Source organism: Thalassophryne amazonica, chromosome 16 (assembly GCF_902500255.1).
Source record: "Thalassophryne amazonica chromosome 16, fThaAma1.1, whole genome shotgun sequence".
NCBI lineage: Eukaryota > Metazoa > Chordata > Actinopteri > Batrachoidiformes > Batrachoididae > Thalassophryne > Thalassophryne amazonica.
Window position 1 is genome coordinate 55496538 of NC_047118.1, and position 19641 is coordinate 55516178.

The 19641-nt window shown below is 41.4% G+C and overlaps 1 protein-coding gene across 1 annotated transcript in view; it reads left to right on the top strand.

Moving 5' to 3' along the window:
• Positions 1-16374, top strand: part of hid1a (HID1 domain containing a) — a 38264-nt gene extending 21890 nt beyond the window's left edge. Inside the window, exons 3-19 of the mRNA XM_034190304.1 lie at positions 2048-2218; positions 2535-2651; positions 4903-5009; positions 5092-5208; positions 5314-5521; positions 6522-6578; positions 6670-6810; positions 6926-7016; positions 7095-7246; positions 7329-7407; positions 9428-9592; positions 9726-9953; positions 12321-12472; positions 12550-12636; positions 14565-14656; positions 15582-15740; positions 15825-16374. Coding sequence (XP_034046195.1) covers positions 2048-2218; positions 2535-2651; positions 4903-5009; positions 5092-5208; positions 5314-5521; positions 6522-6578; positions 6670-6810; positions 6926-7016; positions 7095-7246; positions 7329-7407; positions 9428-9592; positions 9726-9953; positions 12321-12472; positions 12550-12636; positions 14565-14656; positions 15582-15740; positions 15825-15888 — 2187 coding nt within the window. The 3' untranslated portion in view covers positions 15889-16374. The remainder of the gene's footprint in view (positions 1-2047; positions 2219-2534; positions 2652-4902; positions 5010-5091; positions 5209-5313; positions 5522-6521; positions 6579-6669; positions 6811-6925; positions 7017-7094; positions 7247-7328; positions 7408-9427; positions 9593-9725; positions 9954-12320; positions 12473-12549; positions 12637-14564; positions 14657-15581; positions 15741-15824) is intronic.
• The last annotated feature ends 3267 nt before the right edge of the window (positions 16375-19641 follow it).

The window sequence follows — 19641 nt, forward strand, 5'->3', positions numbered from 1 at the left end:
ATTTGTATTGCCCATGATTTCACATATCCTTACTATTTCCATCTCAAACAAAGATGGTTACAAGGATAATAACTCTCAAAATGTTGAAAATTGTAGTACCAAGCCAAAATCATTTCCTTTTAATCTCATATTGAAAGATACCCTGAAAATCAGACATTTCAGGGTACAAATTTGTGATAAACGGTGCCCATATATTTGCACATGTTAAAAAATATTAATTAATTCATTAAAATCAGTGAAATGTTCTCAGTGACCAAAACAAAACCCTAAGATAAAAAAGTGTAAGATGTATATATATATATGTGTATATGTATGTATATATATATGTATGTATATATATATGTATATATATATGTGTATATATGTATATATATATGTATGTATATATATATGTATATATATATGTGTATATATGTATATATATATGTATGTATATATATATGTATATATATGTATATATGTATATGTATATATATATGTATGTATATATATATGTATATATATGTATATATGTATATGTATATATATATATGTATATATGTATGTATATATGTCAATTTGAACATTCCAAGAAAGCTTCTGTTGCAGTTTGTTCCTTTTTTGACCAGCCTTGCACCTGGACTAACAGATTATAGACGGCACCAACATGCAGATGTTATAATTTATTCTCCAACCACGAATCGGCCAAATCCTTGCAATGGATTGCAGAGGATGTCAGTGGTAGATAAAAGGACACAGGGCCATAACCTTGGTGACCATCATACCTCAGCTTTGGAAATTAAAGAACTTGACACACGAGCTCATTTCAAGCAACATGCAACTTCATTCAAACCTGTTCCTAACTTCTATCACACATGTGATGTAGACGTGTTCAAAATGTCAAATGTTACAAAATCTTTTGGGCCACATGTTGTTCTTGATCCACTAATAAAATAAAAGATCTGTGCCAAATTTTATTGTAATTGGACATTGTTTAGGGTCCCCCACAAAGCAACAATTTTCCCCAAACAAGCAAAAAGAAGAGACGACTTCCAGTAATGTTCTCCTCTGGGTGACCAATCGACCACCACCTTTTGCAATTAGAAGCCATCACATGTACATGTAAAAGAAAAAATAATGGCATCAGAGTCTTCTCCCATTAGGGTGATGTTGCCTTGCCAGCAGAGGGAGAGGAAAATGTGTCACTCTGGGGAACCTCTAAAATCTGATTGAGTTCAAATTTGGTTTGCACCTATAAAACCCCAAGTGGAACAAAAACATGTGGCCCGAAGTCTCTCACAGCTTTTAATTTTCACTGTATAACATGAACATCCCTAATGTGATGTCTATTATTCCCTGCAACAAGTCTAGACATGCTCAGTGGATGGCAGATGGGTTGATGGTAGTTTACATAAGCAAAACAAAATTTCTTTTAGAATTGATCTGTCATAGCAAATGTTGAATCTTTTTATCCTTATTGTACACCATTTTAATTTGGGGAGATATTACATGATGGCATTTATTGGTTTTGGGTTATCGTGTTACATGGTGGGGATGGATTGCTCTATATGTTGACTCACAGCATTTTACAGGGTCTATGTCTTAGTTTTTAGGAATAGCAAGACAAAGATTTGATTTTGTTACAATAACAAGGACATATATTTCAGTCTAAATTGTGATGCCAAAATGTCTCTATCCCCTCTTAGGCTTGTTTCAGTAAATCATCTCTACTCCAACTCTAAACAGTATTCCACAATTTGACAAAGATATTATTTTGAAATTCTCAGTTCTTAAAAAAATATCCTGAATGTTAAGGAATTAAAGCACAAATGTTTTCTTGTTTAATCATCGTTTTGCCACAAAATTTTGTTGAAACCTTTCAGTTACTTTTTGACGTATCCTACACACAGACAGAGATGTGATCACGTAAGTGCCACCCCCCTCCATCAAGTCACATTTTTCTTTCTGTGACTGAAGTCAAATATTTCAATTGGCCCTCAGTGGATGATTGGTCTCTGCACGGTCACTGACTTGCACATGATGACCGTATTTTTCTGTCACTCGTCAGGCCGTAGAGAAGCTGGTGCAGGGGGCGGAGTCTGGCTGCCCCACGGAGAAGGACAAGCAGGTGGTGCTGAACTGTGCTCGTATTCTGACGCGCATCCTGCCTTATATCTTTGAGGACCAAGACTGGAGAGGATTCTTCTGGTCAACGGTGCCTGGAGCGGGGCGGGCCGGGGTGAGTGGGAATAATCGGGTTTGAAAATTTCCAGTGCTGGCGCGAAGGTAATGCTCAAGACACGATCTCCACATTCATATTTCTTGATAAAACATCTGTAACTTGTTTTTAAAATAAATATAGAGCAGAGCTCAAATAACCAGCATGAATATTAGTAGGAAACTGCATCAACTTGTACGGCATGGGATTACTTGTGGGCGTCGCCAGATATCTAGCGACATCCAAGAGATTTGCTTGCATGCTGCTCCTTCAGTGCATGAGAAATTGTTTACGTCTTCATTCAGTCTTCCTTCATGCAATATGTCCGTTCTTCCAGACAGATGAGCTGGATGATGATGATGGAGCGAGACCACTGGCTGAGTCGCTGCTCCTGGCTGTTGCTGACCTGCTCTTTTGCCCTGATTTCACTGTGCATAGCCACAAGAGGGGCCCTGTGAGTTCCCACACTCATGTCACTATGCAGTTGTTCTCATCACCACTGAATAATGGCACGCTCTTTATTTAAGTATACTCGCCTATTCAATGTACAAGGCACAATGTACAACGTTTCAGCCACTGTTGCAGCTAGTTTGTGATGAGTAAGTCGCACGGTGTTGTGGATGACCTTAATGATGCACTCCCTTCTCTGAAGCTACTTCAGCGGTTTCACGGTTAGATGAGTTAAAACAGTCATACGCTACAAGATGATACAAAGTGATAGTGCCATATCAATGTAATGCATATGTGTGTTGCATAGTAAAAACAGAGCATAGCGCACATGATAAGCCGTGCACCCCCTTTTGTCTGCACGCACTGCAGCAGAGGAGAAGAATGTGAGTTGCGAAGTCACATCTTACAATATAGAATCCTGGCAGCACTACTGTGGGTATGCAAGTAACTAAATTTTTTTCCTCCCTATTTGATTAAAGAGTTCCCACATTTGATTAGGTTCAGGCGCTGTGCCAGGTTGAGTGCACACAGAATGCACTACATTGAAAGTAACACTGAGTGGTAAATGTTTTTAATTGTTGGTTTATCCGGATAATGACAAACAGGGAAATGCATTTATTGACCACAGATTAAATTTTGCTTGCTGAGAGAGATACGTGCCTGCAGAGGTAGGAATGCATGACGGTTGTATGTGCTGCCAGAATTATTTAGCTCATTCACATAAATTAATTAAACCAAATCAAGCTGTGGGAATGAATTATACGTGACACGCACACAAGAGGTTCTGAACACATTTGATCTGCTGTCATGCAGCCTCATCCCACCAAGACATGTTCCTACCACAGTTGCTCCACACACATTTGTGTCATGTGTCTCTCTCATATATATATATATATATATATATATATATATATATATTGTGTGTGTAATAATTCTATAAATTATACATTTATTGTTATTTGCATTAATTATTAAGATCCTATTGTCTTACTTACAATTTGTACATCGGAATCAGTCAATCATAAACAATGTTTACATTTTGAGCTTTTGAAAAGCGCGGTAGTTAGCGGAAGTTAGCCTGCATGCTGACATCACAAAATGTCATATAAATCACTATAGAGGTGTTATCAGGTTAAAAAAAGTTTTGTTTTAGAAGTGTTTATTTCTCACTAGGTTTTACATAATATATGACAGAGAGTTTTCAGCTAGCTACCAGCCCATGCCATCACCATGCTAATGTCCGCTAAAGGTCTTGTAAATGACTTCAGAGGTGTCATTAGGTTACAAAAACAGCATTTTCAATTTTATATGTGTTTATTTCTTGCTAGCTTTTACAGAATATATGAGAAACATGTTTTATAAACACATTAATGAAGCAGTTTTAGAGAAACCTGTCACTAATGTCATTGTGCAGCTCTATTCTGACTGGCTGTCACCTCCGGCACTCAAAAAAAGGAACAGATTAAAACAGGCTATGACTTAAATAGGTCATGGTTAGCCATCATTGAACTTGTCCAAGGTGTGTGTCTCAAGAATGTTCCCTATGAATTTGAAGACTGGCAGTAATTGGACTGGACTTATGCTGAGCACGGACAGACGGACTCAGAGTCTTTGCAATACCTGATGGCCATATTTGATGGCTTCGGGTAAAAAAAATCAAATAAACACACTCACTGCCTACCAGTAAAAGTAATTAATCGTGAGACATTATAATAAGAGCTGAGTCATGTGTCACACTAAGATTGTTCTAAAGGTTGAAGACATACGGCAAAACTTCAATTTGCCAAACTAACCTGTCAGTCAAGTTTGAGCAGGAAAAATTCCTTGTCTCTTATGGAGAAGAAAGGAATGTCGTGTGTCAGACTGCAGCTCAGACTGAATGCTCGTTTGTCGTATAAGATGTGGTATTGCTCATCACTGCACCATTGTTCCACCAGTTTTTATTTAAAACACAGAAAATGGGATGATCTTATACCAGGATCTCATACCAAGAAGTTTCATAGAAAGTATGCTGTTTCAGTTATTGTGATTATTATTTAGGTTATTTTGTTTGTTTGTGAATAATTCCGCTGGCAAGCCAAAAAACACATGACTGAACATGTGCCTTCCTTGAGGCAAAAATTATTTGTGTGATTACTTACCTTGGTCTGTATTTTGGAAGTCCAACTTTTATTTCACAGAGCCACCTGTTCCACTTAATCATACACTTTGAAGTTCAAAAAATTGATTCACTGATTTCTGGTTACTTTATCCAGGACTCTGTGGAGAACATGCAGACTATAGACAGCTGTGAGTACATCTGGGAGGCAGGGGTGGGATTTGCTCAGTCTCCGCCACTCAATTACATCCATGACCTGAACAGGTGAGTCAGTCACTTCATCAACAGTTTTTACCCTCTCATGTTGACCTACTGACCCATTGTCTCTGGGTTTGATCCTCACCAGGACAGAGTTGCTGAGGTTGTTGCTTACATGCTTCTCTGAGGCCATGTACCTGCCTCCTTCAACGGACAACAGCGTCCTCAACCCCTGGGTGACGTTTTTCTGTTCCACAGAAAATAGGCATGGCCACACAGATGCAATGCCAAACATACAGTGCTGACAAAGATTTCTCATTCTTTACACAATACAGGCATGCCTCTAAAGTGGTCTTCTGTCTGTCTTCAGACACACTTTGCCTCTGTTCACATCTTTGCTCAACGTGGTGTGTGCTTATGATCCAGTGGGCTATGGCATCCCGTACAACCACCTCCTGTTTTCTGACTACCGAGAGCAGCTCGTGGAGCAGGCCGTACAGATCCTTATTGTCACACTGGAACACGATGGGGGGGTGGCCCAGCGGCCCGCCTCCCCATCCAGCATGGAGGATCAGGAGGTATGACGTCAGACAACAGATAACAACTCCACTGGCTGTGTAGCTGTATATTTATGCAACAACAGTACAGTACAAGGTGGGACCCAGGAAAAATGGGAATTGACCTACAGGGTGCGCTGTAAGTACATTAGATTATTACATTACCAGACCCCTGGTGGGTGTGTCATTTACTACCCATAATTTATTATGTATATATCCCAAGTTAATGTTTTCATATGATGGACATCCCAAGGTGACAGCTACAGCCAGGTAGGTGTTACTGAAGGATTATACAAGGGCCAACACTGGACTGTCTATGACTGAATGGTGGGCAGCTATGGGGTAAAAACAGAATAAATGGTGTCAAAGGACAATTTCTGTCTGGACAGGTGTCAAAAGTTAAAGTTCTTTCAATTTTGGTAAAAAAAAAAAAAAAAAATGATGTAAATTATTGTTTGAGCAAATAGTTTTGACTGTGTTTAATGCTTGGTCTCCAACCTAATAATCAAACAAGGCCAGTGTCCATTGGATTCTATATCATATGTTGCCCTGTGAGGACATGACTATAACAGATGGGGCAAACTAGTCCTTTTTGAAGTATGTTGATGAATCAGCCAATAATTTGCATTATCATTTACTAAAATTGAAGCAATGTTTGACTGAAACTGAAATTGAACTTTGTCACCATTTTTGCTATTTTTACCCCATAACATTCAGTCATAGATAGTATAAACTGTACATTCTTAATTTTTTTTGATCCCTGTGTAATCCCGAATTGACCCTTACCAGGCTACAGCTAGCAACTTGGGATGGCTTTTTTCCAAGTCCCTGTAGATGGGTCATCAAAATACCGTATCGAGCACTTTTGCCATCTTGGGTGGTAGTGACAACCTATCTGGCCCATGGACTAATAGCCATGAACATCTGGGTCTTCCCCTATAGGCCAGTTGCTTTTATTTTTGGGTTTATCGTTTGCATGTTTTTAATGTAATTTATAAACCCCACCTTTATCTTTATGCAGCCTACTGGACCAGAAAACCTGTTTGTCAATTATTTGTCACGAGTCCACAGAGAAGAGGTATATTTCATTGTTTTTATAAAACTACATTAAGATATCTTCCTGTAAAATTTCATTGTCCAACATCATTTTCTTGTTCCCCCTTGTGCAGGACTTTGACTTTGTGTTGAAGGGTCTAGCTCGCCTGTTGACCAATCCTTTGACTCAGACATATTTGCCTAATTCAACTAAGAAGATCCAGTTCCATCAAGAGCTACTTGTGCTTTTCTGGAAACTGTGTGATTTCAATAAGGTTAGGAAAGCACTTAGAAAATATTTGAATGATGTGTGTGGAGATTTTTAGGGCCATATTTGGCTTTAAAAGCCATTTCAGGATTTAATCCAGTCTTATTGTGTTCCCATGGCAGAAGTTCCTGTTTTTTGTCTTGAAGAGTAGTGATGTGCTGGATATTCTGGTTCCTATCCTCTTCTACTTGAATGATGCCAGGGCTGACCAGTGTGAGTCTCATCTCTTGTTTCTTCAGAAAACTGCCCTATATTTCTGCCTCTGACTTTTTAAATTGTTCCCGGTTGCAGCCCGTGTCGGACTCATGCACATCGGTGTGTTCATATTATTGTTGCTGAGCGGGGAGAGAAACTTTGGTGTACGCTTGAATAAGCCATACTCCATTCATGTACCTATGGACATCCCAGTGTTCACAGGGACACATGCTGACCTGCTTGTCGTAGTGAGACATCTGTTACTTTTATGCAGATTAAAATATTATGTATGCAGGCAAAACTGTCACAGCTTATGTGTTTGTTTTGTAGGTGTTCCACAAGATCATCACCACAGGCCATCAGCGTTTGCAGCCTCTGTTTGACTGCCTGCTTACTATTATTGTAAATGGTAATTTGCTGTAGTACCATCTGCTGGACATGTTGTATTTGTAACTTGTATACAATCCAGAGGCCTCATTTAGCAACCATTCATCTCTCTGACGTACACACAGCATCTTGTAGTAGAACAGGGGAAACTGAAACTTGAAAGCATTACTTCATCACAACATACAATCTCATACGGTCGCTTTTTTTTCTCAAATTAATAGGTGCAGTCTCATTGGTGACTAAAGCTACAACAGACACCTGTATGAACTAAATACAGTGCATCTGGAAAGTATTCAGAGTTTCACTTTTTCCACATTTTGTTATGTTACAGCCTTATTCCAAAATGGATAAAATTAATATTACCCTCAAAGTTCTACTCACAACACCCAATAATAACAGCATGAATTTTTTTTTTTGTGCAAATTTATAAAAAATAAAGAAACTCAGAAATCACATGTACATTAATATTCACACCCTTTGCGCAATACTTTGTTGATGCACCTTTGTCAGCAATTAAAGCCTTCTTGAATATGATGCCACAAGCTTCGTGCACCTATCTTTAGGCAGTTTTGCCAATTCTTCTTTGCAGCACCTCTCAAGGTCCATCGGCTTGGATGGGGAGTGTTGGTGCACAGACATTTTCAGATCTCTCCAGAGATGTTCAGTCGAATTCAGGTCTGGGCCACTCAAGGACATTCACAGAGTTGTCCTGAAGCCACTCCTTTGATATACTGGCTGTGTACTTAGGGTCATTGTCCTGCTGAAAGATGAACAGTCGCCCCAGTCTGAGGTCAAGAGTGCTCTGGAGCAGGTTTTCATCCAAGATGTCTCTGTACATTTCTGCATTCATCTTTCCCTCAATCCTGACTACTCTCCCACTTCCCGCTGCTGTAAAACATCCCCACAGCATGATGCTGCCACCACCATGCTTCACTGTAGGGACGGTGCCCGGTTTTCTTCAAATATGATGCCTGGCATTCACACCAGAGAGTTCAATCTTTGTCTCATCAGACCAGACAATTTTGTTTCTCAGGGTGTGAGTCCTTCAGGTGCCTTTTGGCAAACTCCATGCAGGCTGCCATGTGCCTTTTACGAAGGAGTGGTTTCTGTCTGGCCACGCTACCATACAGGCCTGATTGGTGGATTGCTGCAGAGATGGTTGTCCGTCTGGAAGGTCCTCCTTTTCTCCACAGAGGAATGCTGGAGCTCTGACAGAGTGACCATCGGGTTCTTGGTCACCTCCCTGACTAAGGTCCTTCTCCCCTGATCGCTCACTTTAGACAGGCGGCCAGCTCTAGAAAGAGTCCTGGTGGATCTGATCTTCTTCCATTTACTGATGATGGAGGCCACTATGCTCATTGGGACCTTCAAAGCATTAGAAATGTTTCTGTACCCTTCCCCAGATTTATGCCTCGAGACAATCCTGTCTCTGAGGTCTACAGACAATTCTTTTGACTTCACGCTTGGTTTGTGCTCTGACATGCACTGTCAACTGTGGTACCTTATATGTAGACAGGTGTGTGCCTTTCCAAATCATGTCAAATCAACTGAATCTACCTGGGGTAACCAGGTGGACTCCAGTTAATCTGTAGAAACACCTCAAGGATAATCAGTGGAAACAGGATGCACCTGAGCTGTTTTGAGCTTCATGGCAAAAGCTTTGAATACTTATGTACATGTTATTTATTTATCTTAATAAATTTGCAAAAATCTCAAACTTTTTTACACATTGGCCTTATGGGGTGTTGTGTCTAGCATTTTGAGAAAGAAAATGAATTTTAGCATAACAAAATGTGAAAAAAGTGAAGCACTGTAGCAGTGTTTGACCTGATCATTTAGATAAAAACCTTTCTCATCAAATCAATCTCTACCCATTGGCACAAGCATGAATCAGTTTATTTAAACATTTTTCTAAGTCCAAGTTGATAAATTCCATACTATGAGGAGAAATGTTCATACGCACAGTTAAGCACAAATCTGTGGACTGTATAAAAAAATATCAAATTATTATTTTAATCTTTCTCTGAACTTTTCCTCTGCAGTTTCTCCCTATTTGAAGAGTCTTTCTATGGTGGCAGCAAATAAACTGCTCCATCTGTTGGAGGCTTTTTCCACCAACTGGTTCCTGTTCTCTTCGGCCCAGAACCATCACCTGGTATTTTTCCTTCTGGAGGCTTTCAACAATATTATCCAGTACCAGTTTGATGGTGAGAGGGTGCTTCTTGTGGCTGATTAGTGTTTTTGTGTGTTTTACAGTGTGCTAAATGTTAAGGGTTTAAATGGGACAGTTGTTACAGGCGTACCTCCTCACGTTTAGGTTCCTCTTTCACTCGCCTGCAGGAAACTGCAACCTGGTGTACGCCATCATCCGCAAACGAAATGTATTCCACCAGCTGGCCAACCTGCCCTCTGATCCCGTTTCCATCCAGAAGGCTTTGCAGAGGAAGAGGAAGTCCCCAGATGTAATTTCTCGCACAAGCTCCCAGGAGACGGTTTCCATGGAGGGCTCCCACCCTGCGGTGCCGGCAGAGCCCGGTACACTCAAGACCAGCCTGGTCGCTATGCCAGGTACTGATTCTGTGTGTCAATTAGATGCTGAAGTACACAAAAAAAAAGAAGGGGGCAGGGTGAGATCAGTTTTCTGATTACACTATCTGTGTTTAAATAATAATGGTGCAGAAATGAGATATTTGGCATCAAGCACTTTTTTTTTTTTTTTTGAGTGTAGGTTTTTTCGAATTTAGCGCCTGCAACATATTCCCCAAATTTTACATTTTAAAGCTCAGATCATGTAAAAAGCTAAAAACCTTTGAAAAAGCTTGAGTATTAAAAAACAACCAAACAGACCGAAAGGTGACGTAATGCTGTCCAACCACTTGTTTGCTTTTTTTTTACGTTGGTTTTGTACATACATAACAAACAAAAACTATTTGATAAGAATCTACACACCCTCAAAATGTGCATAAGATAGATTGATTTGATTATCATTGCAGGTTATAAACCGAAACTTCATCAGGGGTCATCCCATTTGTGGCGTTAAAAGACAGAGATAAATAAAATAAATGTAAAATATGTATATGCAAACTCAAGCAGCACAAACACATCATTTCCCTACTCATGACCACATACACATTCATATGCAGAACACTGTATGTATGTTTGAATAAGAGGCACGACAGTTATTGCGCATAGTACATTTTTGCTCTTTGTGCTGGTGTTGTGATTTTCCACAGCTTTGGGGAAAGAGCTATTTTGTAACCTGTGTGTGTGTTGTGAGTTCTCAGGGTACCTGAGGGGAGGGTGGGGAAGGGAGGGATTCCAGGGTGTGATGGACCCCGTCTGATGTCTGTGGCCCGTTTGAGGAGACGGCTCAAGTGGATGTTGCTCAGCTTTAGGTTGGGGGGAGCCTAGAATCCTCTCAGCTGTCTTCATGACCCACTGTAGGTCTTTTTTGTCTGCAGCAGTGTAGCTGGAGTACCACATAGTACAGTGGTAGGTCAGTATGTTCTCTATTGTGCAGCCGTAGAAGATGATAAGCAGTCTCTGGGGAAGCCTGTTGCATCTCAGGGTCCTCAAGACGAACAGTCTTTGCTGGGCTTTCTTGATGATGCAGGGGGTGTTCAGACTTCAGGTCAGGTCCTCAGGGATGTGCAGTCCCAGGGATGTAAAACTGGAGACCCGCTCCACCTCCTCTACATTGATGCGCAGAGCATCACACTGTGTTGTGATTTCTTTTGGTTTGAGGATGAGGTTGTTGTCCTTGCACAAGGCTGTCAGCATCTTCATTATTGTTGGTTATGAGTAGGGATGGTTATTGATATTGATTCCGCTTATCAACCTGCTTCCTTATCGATACCTCTTGTGAATTTTCTGTGTACTAAAAGTAGGATTTACAGGTTTTCCATGTCAACAACATTTTATTGAGTTTTAAAGTAAATAAATATGAAATTGGTCACTGTATTCTTGATCTCTGGACATAAATAAAAATAAAATCTGTAGTTTTTGTCAAAAGCATTTACTTTCAGACATTTTAGCATGAATATCACTCCATACCTCTGAGCTGAGCTTAGACTGCGGCGCGTCAGCGCAGGACGTCTCTTTTTGGAAGGAAAAAACGTTTTGATCGATTGCAGTTTATTGCTTGTATTACAACATTTGGAAAGAGGTGTCATTTGATTTAAATGGTGATTCGCTTTGAAGTTATTAATTCTGACCGGACTCTATCTTTCTAACTTGTCTCAGCAGAGAGTCGCACAGCGTTTGGAGTTGTGCGACGAGAATGGAGGACGATTCTCATTTCTTTCTTGCAGGAGTCCCAGTTAGTGACTTTAATCCGCACCAAAGTGACTCACAATTGACATTTTAATGGCTTTGAGAGGGGTTAAGAAGCGGATTTGCCGCTTCTGAAAAGCAGCAAGCAAAGACCCAACGAAGCAGCGAAGCAGCGGGTCGGATCAATGCTTCATTGCTTCAAACCACAGCTGCTGCAGAAGCGGTTGATTGCAGACCCTCTGCAGGGTCTGCAATCAACATAGAGAAATGATCATTTTCCCGACAAACACCCTCGAAAACAACGGCTGCTCTGAAGGACCGATAAGGGAATCGTTAAGCAAAAAGGTTATTGATGTCAGTGGATTGAATAATTTCTTAACGATTCTCAAAAAGAACCGGTTCCCAATACCCAGCCCTAGTTACGAGTCCCAATATGGTCATGTCGCCAACAAATTTTGATGAGTATTGGAGTTGTGTGAAGGCATGCAGTCATGTGTGGAGAGTATAAGAATGGACTGAGAACACAACCTTGAGGGACACAGTGCTTCAAATGTCTGTTTTGTCTTTTATAAATTGAGATGGAACACCGAATCTTATGTTTCTGTGACAGTTTAAGAAAATGCTTTGTTTTGGTTTTTTTGCTTTATTTGTGGACTTCTACAGGCATTGATAAACTGACTGAGAAGTCACAGGTGTCAGAGGATGGAACCATGGTGTCTGTTTCAAAGACAAACTCCCCACACACAGTCCACTCAGACCAAAGCACCATCACCGGGATCAGTGACACAGAATCAAATTCAGGCCGCGACAATGAAGTAAGCGGGTCCACACAAGCAGGATTCTCTGTTTAAGAGCATGCATCTTAGTAACTCTGGTTCCTCCCCAACATCAGGATGTTTTCTACACAGAAGCAGAAATGGAGAGACGACGATTGTCAAGTGTGTCTTCAACATCCTACTGGGTCCCCACACCTGAATGGGTGAGTCACATCTGCTCCAACCACTGATCCTTCCAGGTTTCTGTTTTCAAATGTTGATCCTGAGCTGTACTCATAGTGGTATCAGGTGAAAGACCTGGTCTCAGTTTTACAGATATGCATCCTGGAAAGTCACAGTTTGACTGAAAGGCGTCAGAGGACTCTACACACCACAATATAAATATACACATGGTTGTAAAGTGTTTTTGGCTATATATGTCATAATGAACCCAACTTGACAATGTGCAGTGGAGCACAACACAGCTGATACTGTGCTGTAAAGGCCCCTTCACACATAGTGCGAAGTTTGGTCGAATACAGCGAAACAGCACAAACCATTTGAATTAGCGCACCATGAAACATCGCGCCAACAGGCAGGCGTGCACGATTCTGGTGCGAGGAGTCATGCACGCGACAGTGTCTTTTGAACAGGAACTGATGTGGAATAAATAAAACATAAAATCCAGCTGGTGCCTGTGGAACCACATCACACCGCTGGATTTGTACCTGCACTGTACTGATTGCCAGCCTGAAACTTTACCACTGAGCTCCCGTCACTGGCCTGTAAATGGCGCGGGGAAAATGCCTGAAATCAAAAAAGAGATGGATGTATTAAAAAAATAAATAAAATGGTACACCATTTAAAAAAAACAGCATTTTATATTGAATCCTTCTTACCAAGCGAGCAATACAAATGTAATCCGTCTGTTCCTCTGTAGATGACCCATGGTTACAGACATACAGTCATGAAATGACATGAATGAGAAGCAGTTCGCTGTTCTCATGTCCACATCTGGTGGCGCGTGTCCAGCCGGCCCACGCGTGTCCTGCCTGACACGCGTGTCTTGTGGACGGCATGCCAGAACTGACACAGGTTCATATGGAACAGAGCTCACGTGGGTGATGTGACAGTCAGATCGCCCGCTGTGTGTTAGGATCTGATGGTCCATTTCAACCTGGGGCAGCCTATCAATGGGCTGCAGTGAGGGAGAGTGTGCACGCTGCAGCCCACAGCATATATCACCACAGTGATATGTTTTATTTACGTCCACGTGATGACAGCAAACAGACACGTGCGTCACAGTGGGCAGTTGCTAGTCCATGTCTGTCCAAACACAGTATGTGTTGTCCAGCTAGGATGTCCAGAATGAGAGATCTCCACAGCTGCTTCAGTGGGCGGACACACCTCCTGTCAGTTCAGCGCACACACCCAAGCCACACTCGTGGGGAACTTATGCCGCGTTCAAACCGGGCACGATCAGACTTGACAAATTCGCAGGGGTCTGTGGCGACGGACGTGCCACCCTCGCTGGGTGTGTCGCTCTGCTTTTGCTGCGAAAATTCGCCCCGGTGCATCATCAAATAGGAGGAGCTTCCATTCCGCTCGCCGGCTCCGGTTGTCAGTCAAGATAACATGACAGACCTTGATCACACGGAGCGAGTTGTTGTGGAAAGCTGACAAACGTCTGCTGTGGGGCTGCAGCTCGCTCTTCCCCCAAAAACTGTCATAATTGTGTTTAGAAACCAGTCACCATTTGTTGGTGCACACGGGGAGCAACTTGAGTCCCTTGGTTAAGGGACATTAGTGATTGTCCTGTCTGTCAAGGAATTGGAACATAGGATCCTCTGGTCTCAAGCACACCCCTTTAACCTGTAGACCATAACCTCTCTAAGTCAAGCAATTTTGCCAGTTGCTAGAGCTGCCATGGGCATCTCATTCAAATCTGGAGCTACAAGACATTTGATGAACTTCATTTGAAAATATCTATGTATGTTTCTCTCAAAACAAAATGTGACAATTGTGCAGCCATGCCAGAGGAACATACTGTCCAAATCTATTACCTACATCCTTCTTACTTTAGCTTCTGTCTTCATAGCTCTCCAGTTTGCCATTAGTAGCACGTATAAGTAATCCTTGTATTTTGTCCTAGGTCATGTCCTGGAAGTCTAAACTACCCCTGCAGACAATTATGCGTCTGCTCCAGGTTTTGGTTCCCCAGGTGGAGAAGATCTGCATTGACAAGTGTGTAAACAGTTCTCTACTGGTACAGCATGCACTACACACAGTGTGTAAAATAAGTATTGAACACGCCACCACTTTTCTCAGTAAATGTATTCTGTATTTCTATTTATTTAATGGTTTGTACTAAAGCCTTTGTTGGTAATGACAGCTTCAACATACATTTTTCCATTCATCCTTCCTTCAATTATATGAAGTTTGTCAGGGTTATATGCTGAAAAGCAGCCCCACACCATGATGTTCCCACCTCTAAACTTCACTGCTGGCCTGGTGTTTTTTGGATGTTGTGCAGTGCCATTTATGGTGTTTAGTATGGCATCTAAAGAGTTCAGTTTTGGTCTCATCTTTCACAGGTTTGTCTAAATGTTCTGCAGCAAACTTTAAATGAGCTTCAACAAGCTTTCAGAAACCTTTCAAGGAGCACGTGGTCATGACTGGTTTATGGTGAAATGATGTTCTTTCCATTTTCAGATTATGGCTCTAACAGTGCTCACTGGAACATTCACAAGTGTAGAAATCCTTCTGTAACCAATACCATCAGTATGTTTTGCAACAATAAGGTTGTGAAGATCTTGAGAGAGCTCTTTACTTTTGCCCATCATGAGATGTTTCTTGTGTGACACCTTGGTAATGAGACACCTTTTTATATGCCATCAGTTGGGAGTGAACCAGCTGATATTAATTTGCACTGACAAGGGGCAGGACTGCTTTCTAATTACTGATAGATTTCACCTTGGCTTTCTTGGGTTGTCACTGACATCTGGTGAAAATTTCATGTCAACAGCACCTTTTGTAATATATTTATTGAGAAAAATGGTGATGTGTTCAATACTTGTTTTACCCACTGTATCTATATCTGACTGAGGTTCCAGTGGTTGCACTCTAATACATTTTAACTTTCCCTCCTCATGTGTGTGGTTTATTTAAGAGGCCTGACAGATGAGTCTGAGATCTTGAAGTTTCTCCAGCACGGTACACTAGTGGGTTTGTTGCCGGTTCCTCATCCCATCCTCATCAGAAAGTATCAAGCTAATGCGGGCACCGCCATGTGGTTCCGTACCTACATGTGGGGTGTGGTCTATTTGCGGTGAGTCCTGGCATACAACCTGAGCATTTGAAAACCAACTTCACTGCACACTCACTAAATATGAAACTTTTTTCTCTCCCCTAGCAATGTAGATCCTCCCATCTGGTATGACACTGATGTCCGCCTTTTCGAGATTCAACGGATGTAGATAAAAAAAAAAAAAGCTTTTTGACTGACAAACAGGACTACTAATCCACAGAGATTCTGATCCCTTCAGTACTGCTGGTTTCCCGGTTATCCTCAGTGTTTACGTTGCCTGGTGATCTTTGGAATGTTGGTTCCATACACCACTCAACCTGTCTGAAAAAAAAAATGGGATTACGGAGGGAACTTCATCTTCACTTTTCTTTCGACTTCAAGACAACAGAATGTCGAAAAAGAGACGACTGAAAAATGCAGGTTTAACTTATATTATTGATGTTCCCTCTTACCGTGTGACTATACTTAAAAGTGAACTTGCACTTATGAGCTTTGTGTTATGGTTGTACTTTGTGACAGTGTAGGTCTTCAGGATTATGGAATCCTGTCATAAATACGACCAGGTTTACAATTTGATGTTGATATACTTTGCAATGCTTCATGTTGAAAGTTGTATTTTCCTCAAATCCTGCAAATATATTGATATGCGTCTGAATTATTTCATGTTGCTGAGCAGAATATTGGAGAATCTGTTGTGTCTCTCAGATTACACCACATGCAATTTTCCCCTTTTAAAATTTAAGTTCATACCGGAAATACTCAAGGTGAAAGGCTAATAATCCCTCAGCCAATTTTGAAGAAAGTTTAAACTCAAGTATGCTACATGTTGGGTCAGTTTTTTTCTACTCTTTAGTCATTGCCCACTAGGTGGCATTAACACACCCTACGAATTATTGTTCTCCAGCATTGAATGTACAGTACATTTTGATACAATTACTTTGTTCAATGTTTAGAGTTCTAATCTCAAGGAGAAAATAGATTTATACAGTATCACTCACTCATCTTCAACCACTTACCCCAATTAAGGGTCATTGGGGGGGGCAGCGATGGAACCTATCCTAGCAGCCATAGGAGGTGATGTGGGGTACACCCCGGTCATGATGGCAGTATGTTGCAGGGCTGATTTATACAGTTGTATTTATGGTAATTAAAATTAACAGATGGCTACTTGATCTCTCTAATATAGCTATAATCTTTTATGTACACAGCCAGATGACAAACTAGGGAGGATGCAAGAACTTTTTTCCAAGACACTGAGCATCACTCAGAGCTCAGTTAAATCAATAAGTAAATAGGAAAGTACAGGACAACATGATGACCCACTACAGTCTGTAATAATAACTGATGCTGTAATATTACAGTATTACAATCTGAGTTATATAAAGACTGACCTTGCAGGTTGTACATAAAAATATACTCATGTGGAGTGTGGTACATGATGAATTTTACCAGAGGTGCTGATTAAACCAGCTGTATATGTCAAATCTAGGTTAGTGTACCCTGTGATCTCTGGCACACCAAGTTCAATGTTTCGAGGAAACTGTTCCAACTTAGAGGGGAACTGTCAGTTAGACTCAGCATGGTGAGGCTGCATAATTATGGGCTGCAACGAATGCAAGCAGTGGTGACTACTATAACCTAGGCTTTAGAGTAAAAAGAAACCGATGTGTCCAGCATGTGATGATTCCCAGACATGGCCAAGAGGTGGCAGACAGACTACATGCAAGTTCAACCATCATCAACATCTGCTCCTAATTTCCATCATGCATGTGGTGATACTGTTCCTGTTGTGAAAGTGTAGTGACACGGACCCACAACAGGGGGCGCAAATGAACGGCCAATAGATGAGCCAAAAGGTAACAATTTAATAATGTGAAATGTGCACAACGAACATACAGACAATCTCAGAATATAATTACAGTCAATCCACAAAGGTGACGTGTGGGCAGGCTCGAGGATAGAAGACGTCTGTCCTGAGAAGAGCCGGAACCACACGATTTCCGCCGCCACAGAACCTGGTGAATACTGGAGCCGCCAAGTCCCGAATTCCCAGGTGATCACCGTCCCCGACTGTCGGATCTGGTACTGCTGGCGAAGAACAAAGACAGTCAAGTGTGGGTGTGTGTACACCCAGTAACAACAACGGTGGGAATGCCACCTCCACCTCTCACTCAATAACTGCAGAGTACTGTAGATTCCTCAGGGGAAAGGAGTGCCTTCAGCGCTCTCAGCTTTCACCGACGGAGATACCAGTACTCCTGCAAACACAATATACAAATATTGCAATCACAAATGGCTGAGGATATTACCTCCAATGAAGTATGATATCTCGGCAACGAGGTGGAGATGACGTCTGGTCTTTATTTAGTGAGAGGACGTTGAGTAGATGGGTGACAGCTGTCAAGAGGTAATGAGTGACAGCTGTCACTCCCGGCTGTGTCCATGGCGGCAGCGCCCTCTCGTGCCTGAAGCCCGCACTTCAGGCAGGGCGCCCACTGGTGGTGGGCCAGCAGTACCTCCTCTTCTGGCGGCCCACACACAACAGTTCCCTGCAACAGGCAACTTGTCAAGCTGGTGGCAGATAACCTACATGGAAATTCAGCCCTACTTTCTCCATCATCCATTTATCATCCACCTACTTACTATACAGCAGTTGGCAGTGTTCAGGAGAGTGTTCTATGGGCCTGGTTTCCAATCTGTGTCCAAAGATCACAGGGGATGTGAGAGGTTTTGTCTGCTAAGGTTATAAAAATTAAAACTCATGACACTAGCAGGGTGGTGGCCACGTGGTTAGTGCACTTGGTTTCAGTGAGGAAGGTTCCTGGTTCAAACCCCACCCCTGCCACATTTCTCCATGTCATGTGGAGTTGTGTCAGGAAGGGCATCTGGTGTAAAACTCAATTCAACATGCAGATCCACCTTGGATTTGCTCTGGTGACCCCAAGTGCAAACAAGGGAGCAGCCGAACGAACTATGACAAAGTCATGACAACACACTTATCAAAACTAATTAAAAAGATCATTTATGTTTAACTGGAGAGGATGGGCTCATTCATTTACTGCATTTTACAGGGTGCATGCCAAAGCTTTTCCAAAGCCTATGAATATACAATCAGGCTGACTTAAATAGTCCCGGCAGGCAGATACGTCAATACATAACAGCATGAATTCTTCATAGTAAAATGAATTCAAGTTAAATGCAACATCATATATTTAGATGAATATTCTCTTTATGCTCTCAAATATTACAGTCTCTGAAAAACAGCAAACAAATACACCTCAAGGACGAGCCACCGAGTGCACATGGGAGAAGATTCCAAGATATCTTCACAGTGATACCCTAATGGATGTAGTTTTATAACTTTGTCTCAGCTGAGTGACAAATTCAGGGTGAACCCCAAATGCCAGCGTGATCCAGACAAAAACACATCGGGTCACATCAGGACAACCGGCTGATGTAAATATACTGTTCATACCAAGAACTACAACCCCTGGCAATAATTATGGAATCACCGGCCTCGGAGGATGTTCATTCAGTTGTTTAATTTTGTAGAAAAAAAGCAGATCATAGACATGACACAAAACTAAAGTCATTTCAAATGGCAACTTTCTGGCTTTAAGAAACACTATAAGAAATCAGGAAAAAAAATAATGGCAGTCAGTAACGGTTACTTTTTTAGACCAAGCAGAAGAAAAAAATATGGAAACTCTTAAAAGAGGGTAAATCATCACGCAATGTTGCAAAAGATGTTGGTTGTTCACAGTCAGCTGTGTCTAAACTCGGGACCAAATACAAACAACATGGGAAGGTTGTTAAAGGCAAACATACTGGTAGACCAAGGAAGACATCAAAGCATCAAGAAGAAAACTTAAAGCAATATGTCTCAAAAAATCGAAAATGCACAACAAAACAAATGAGGAAC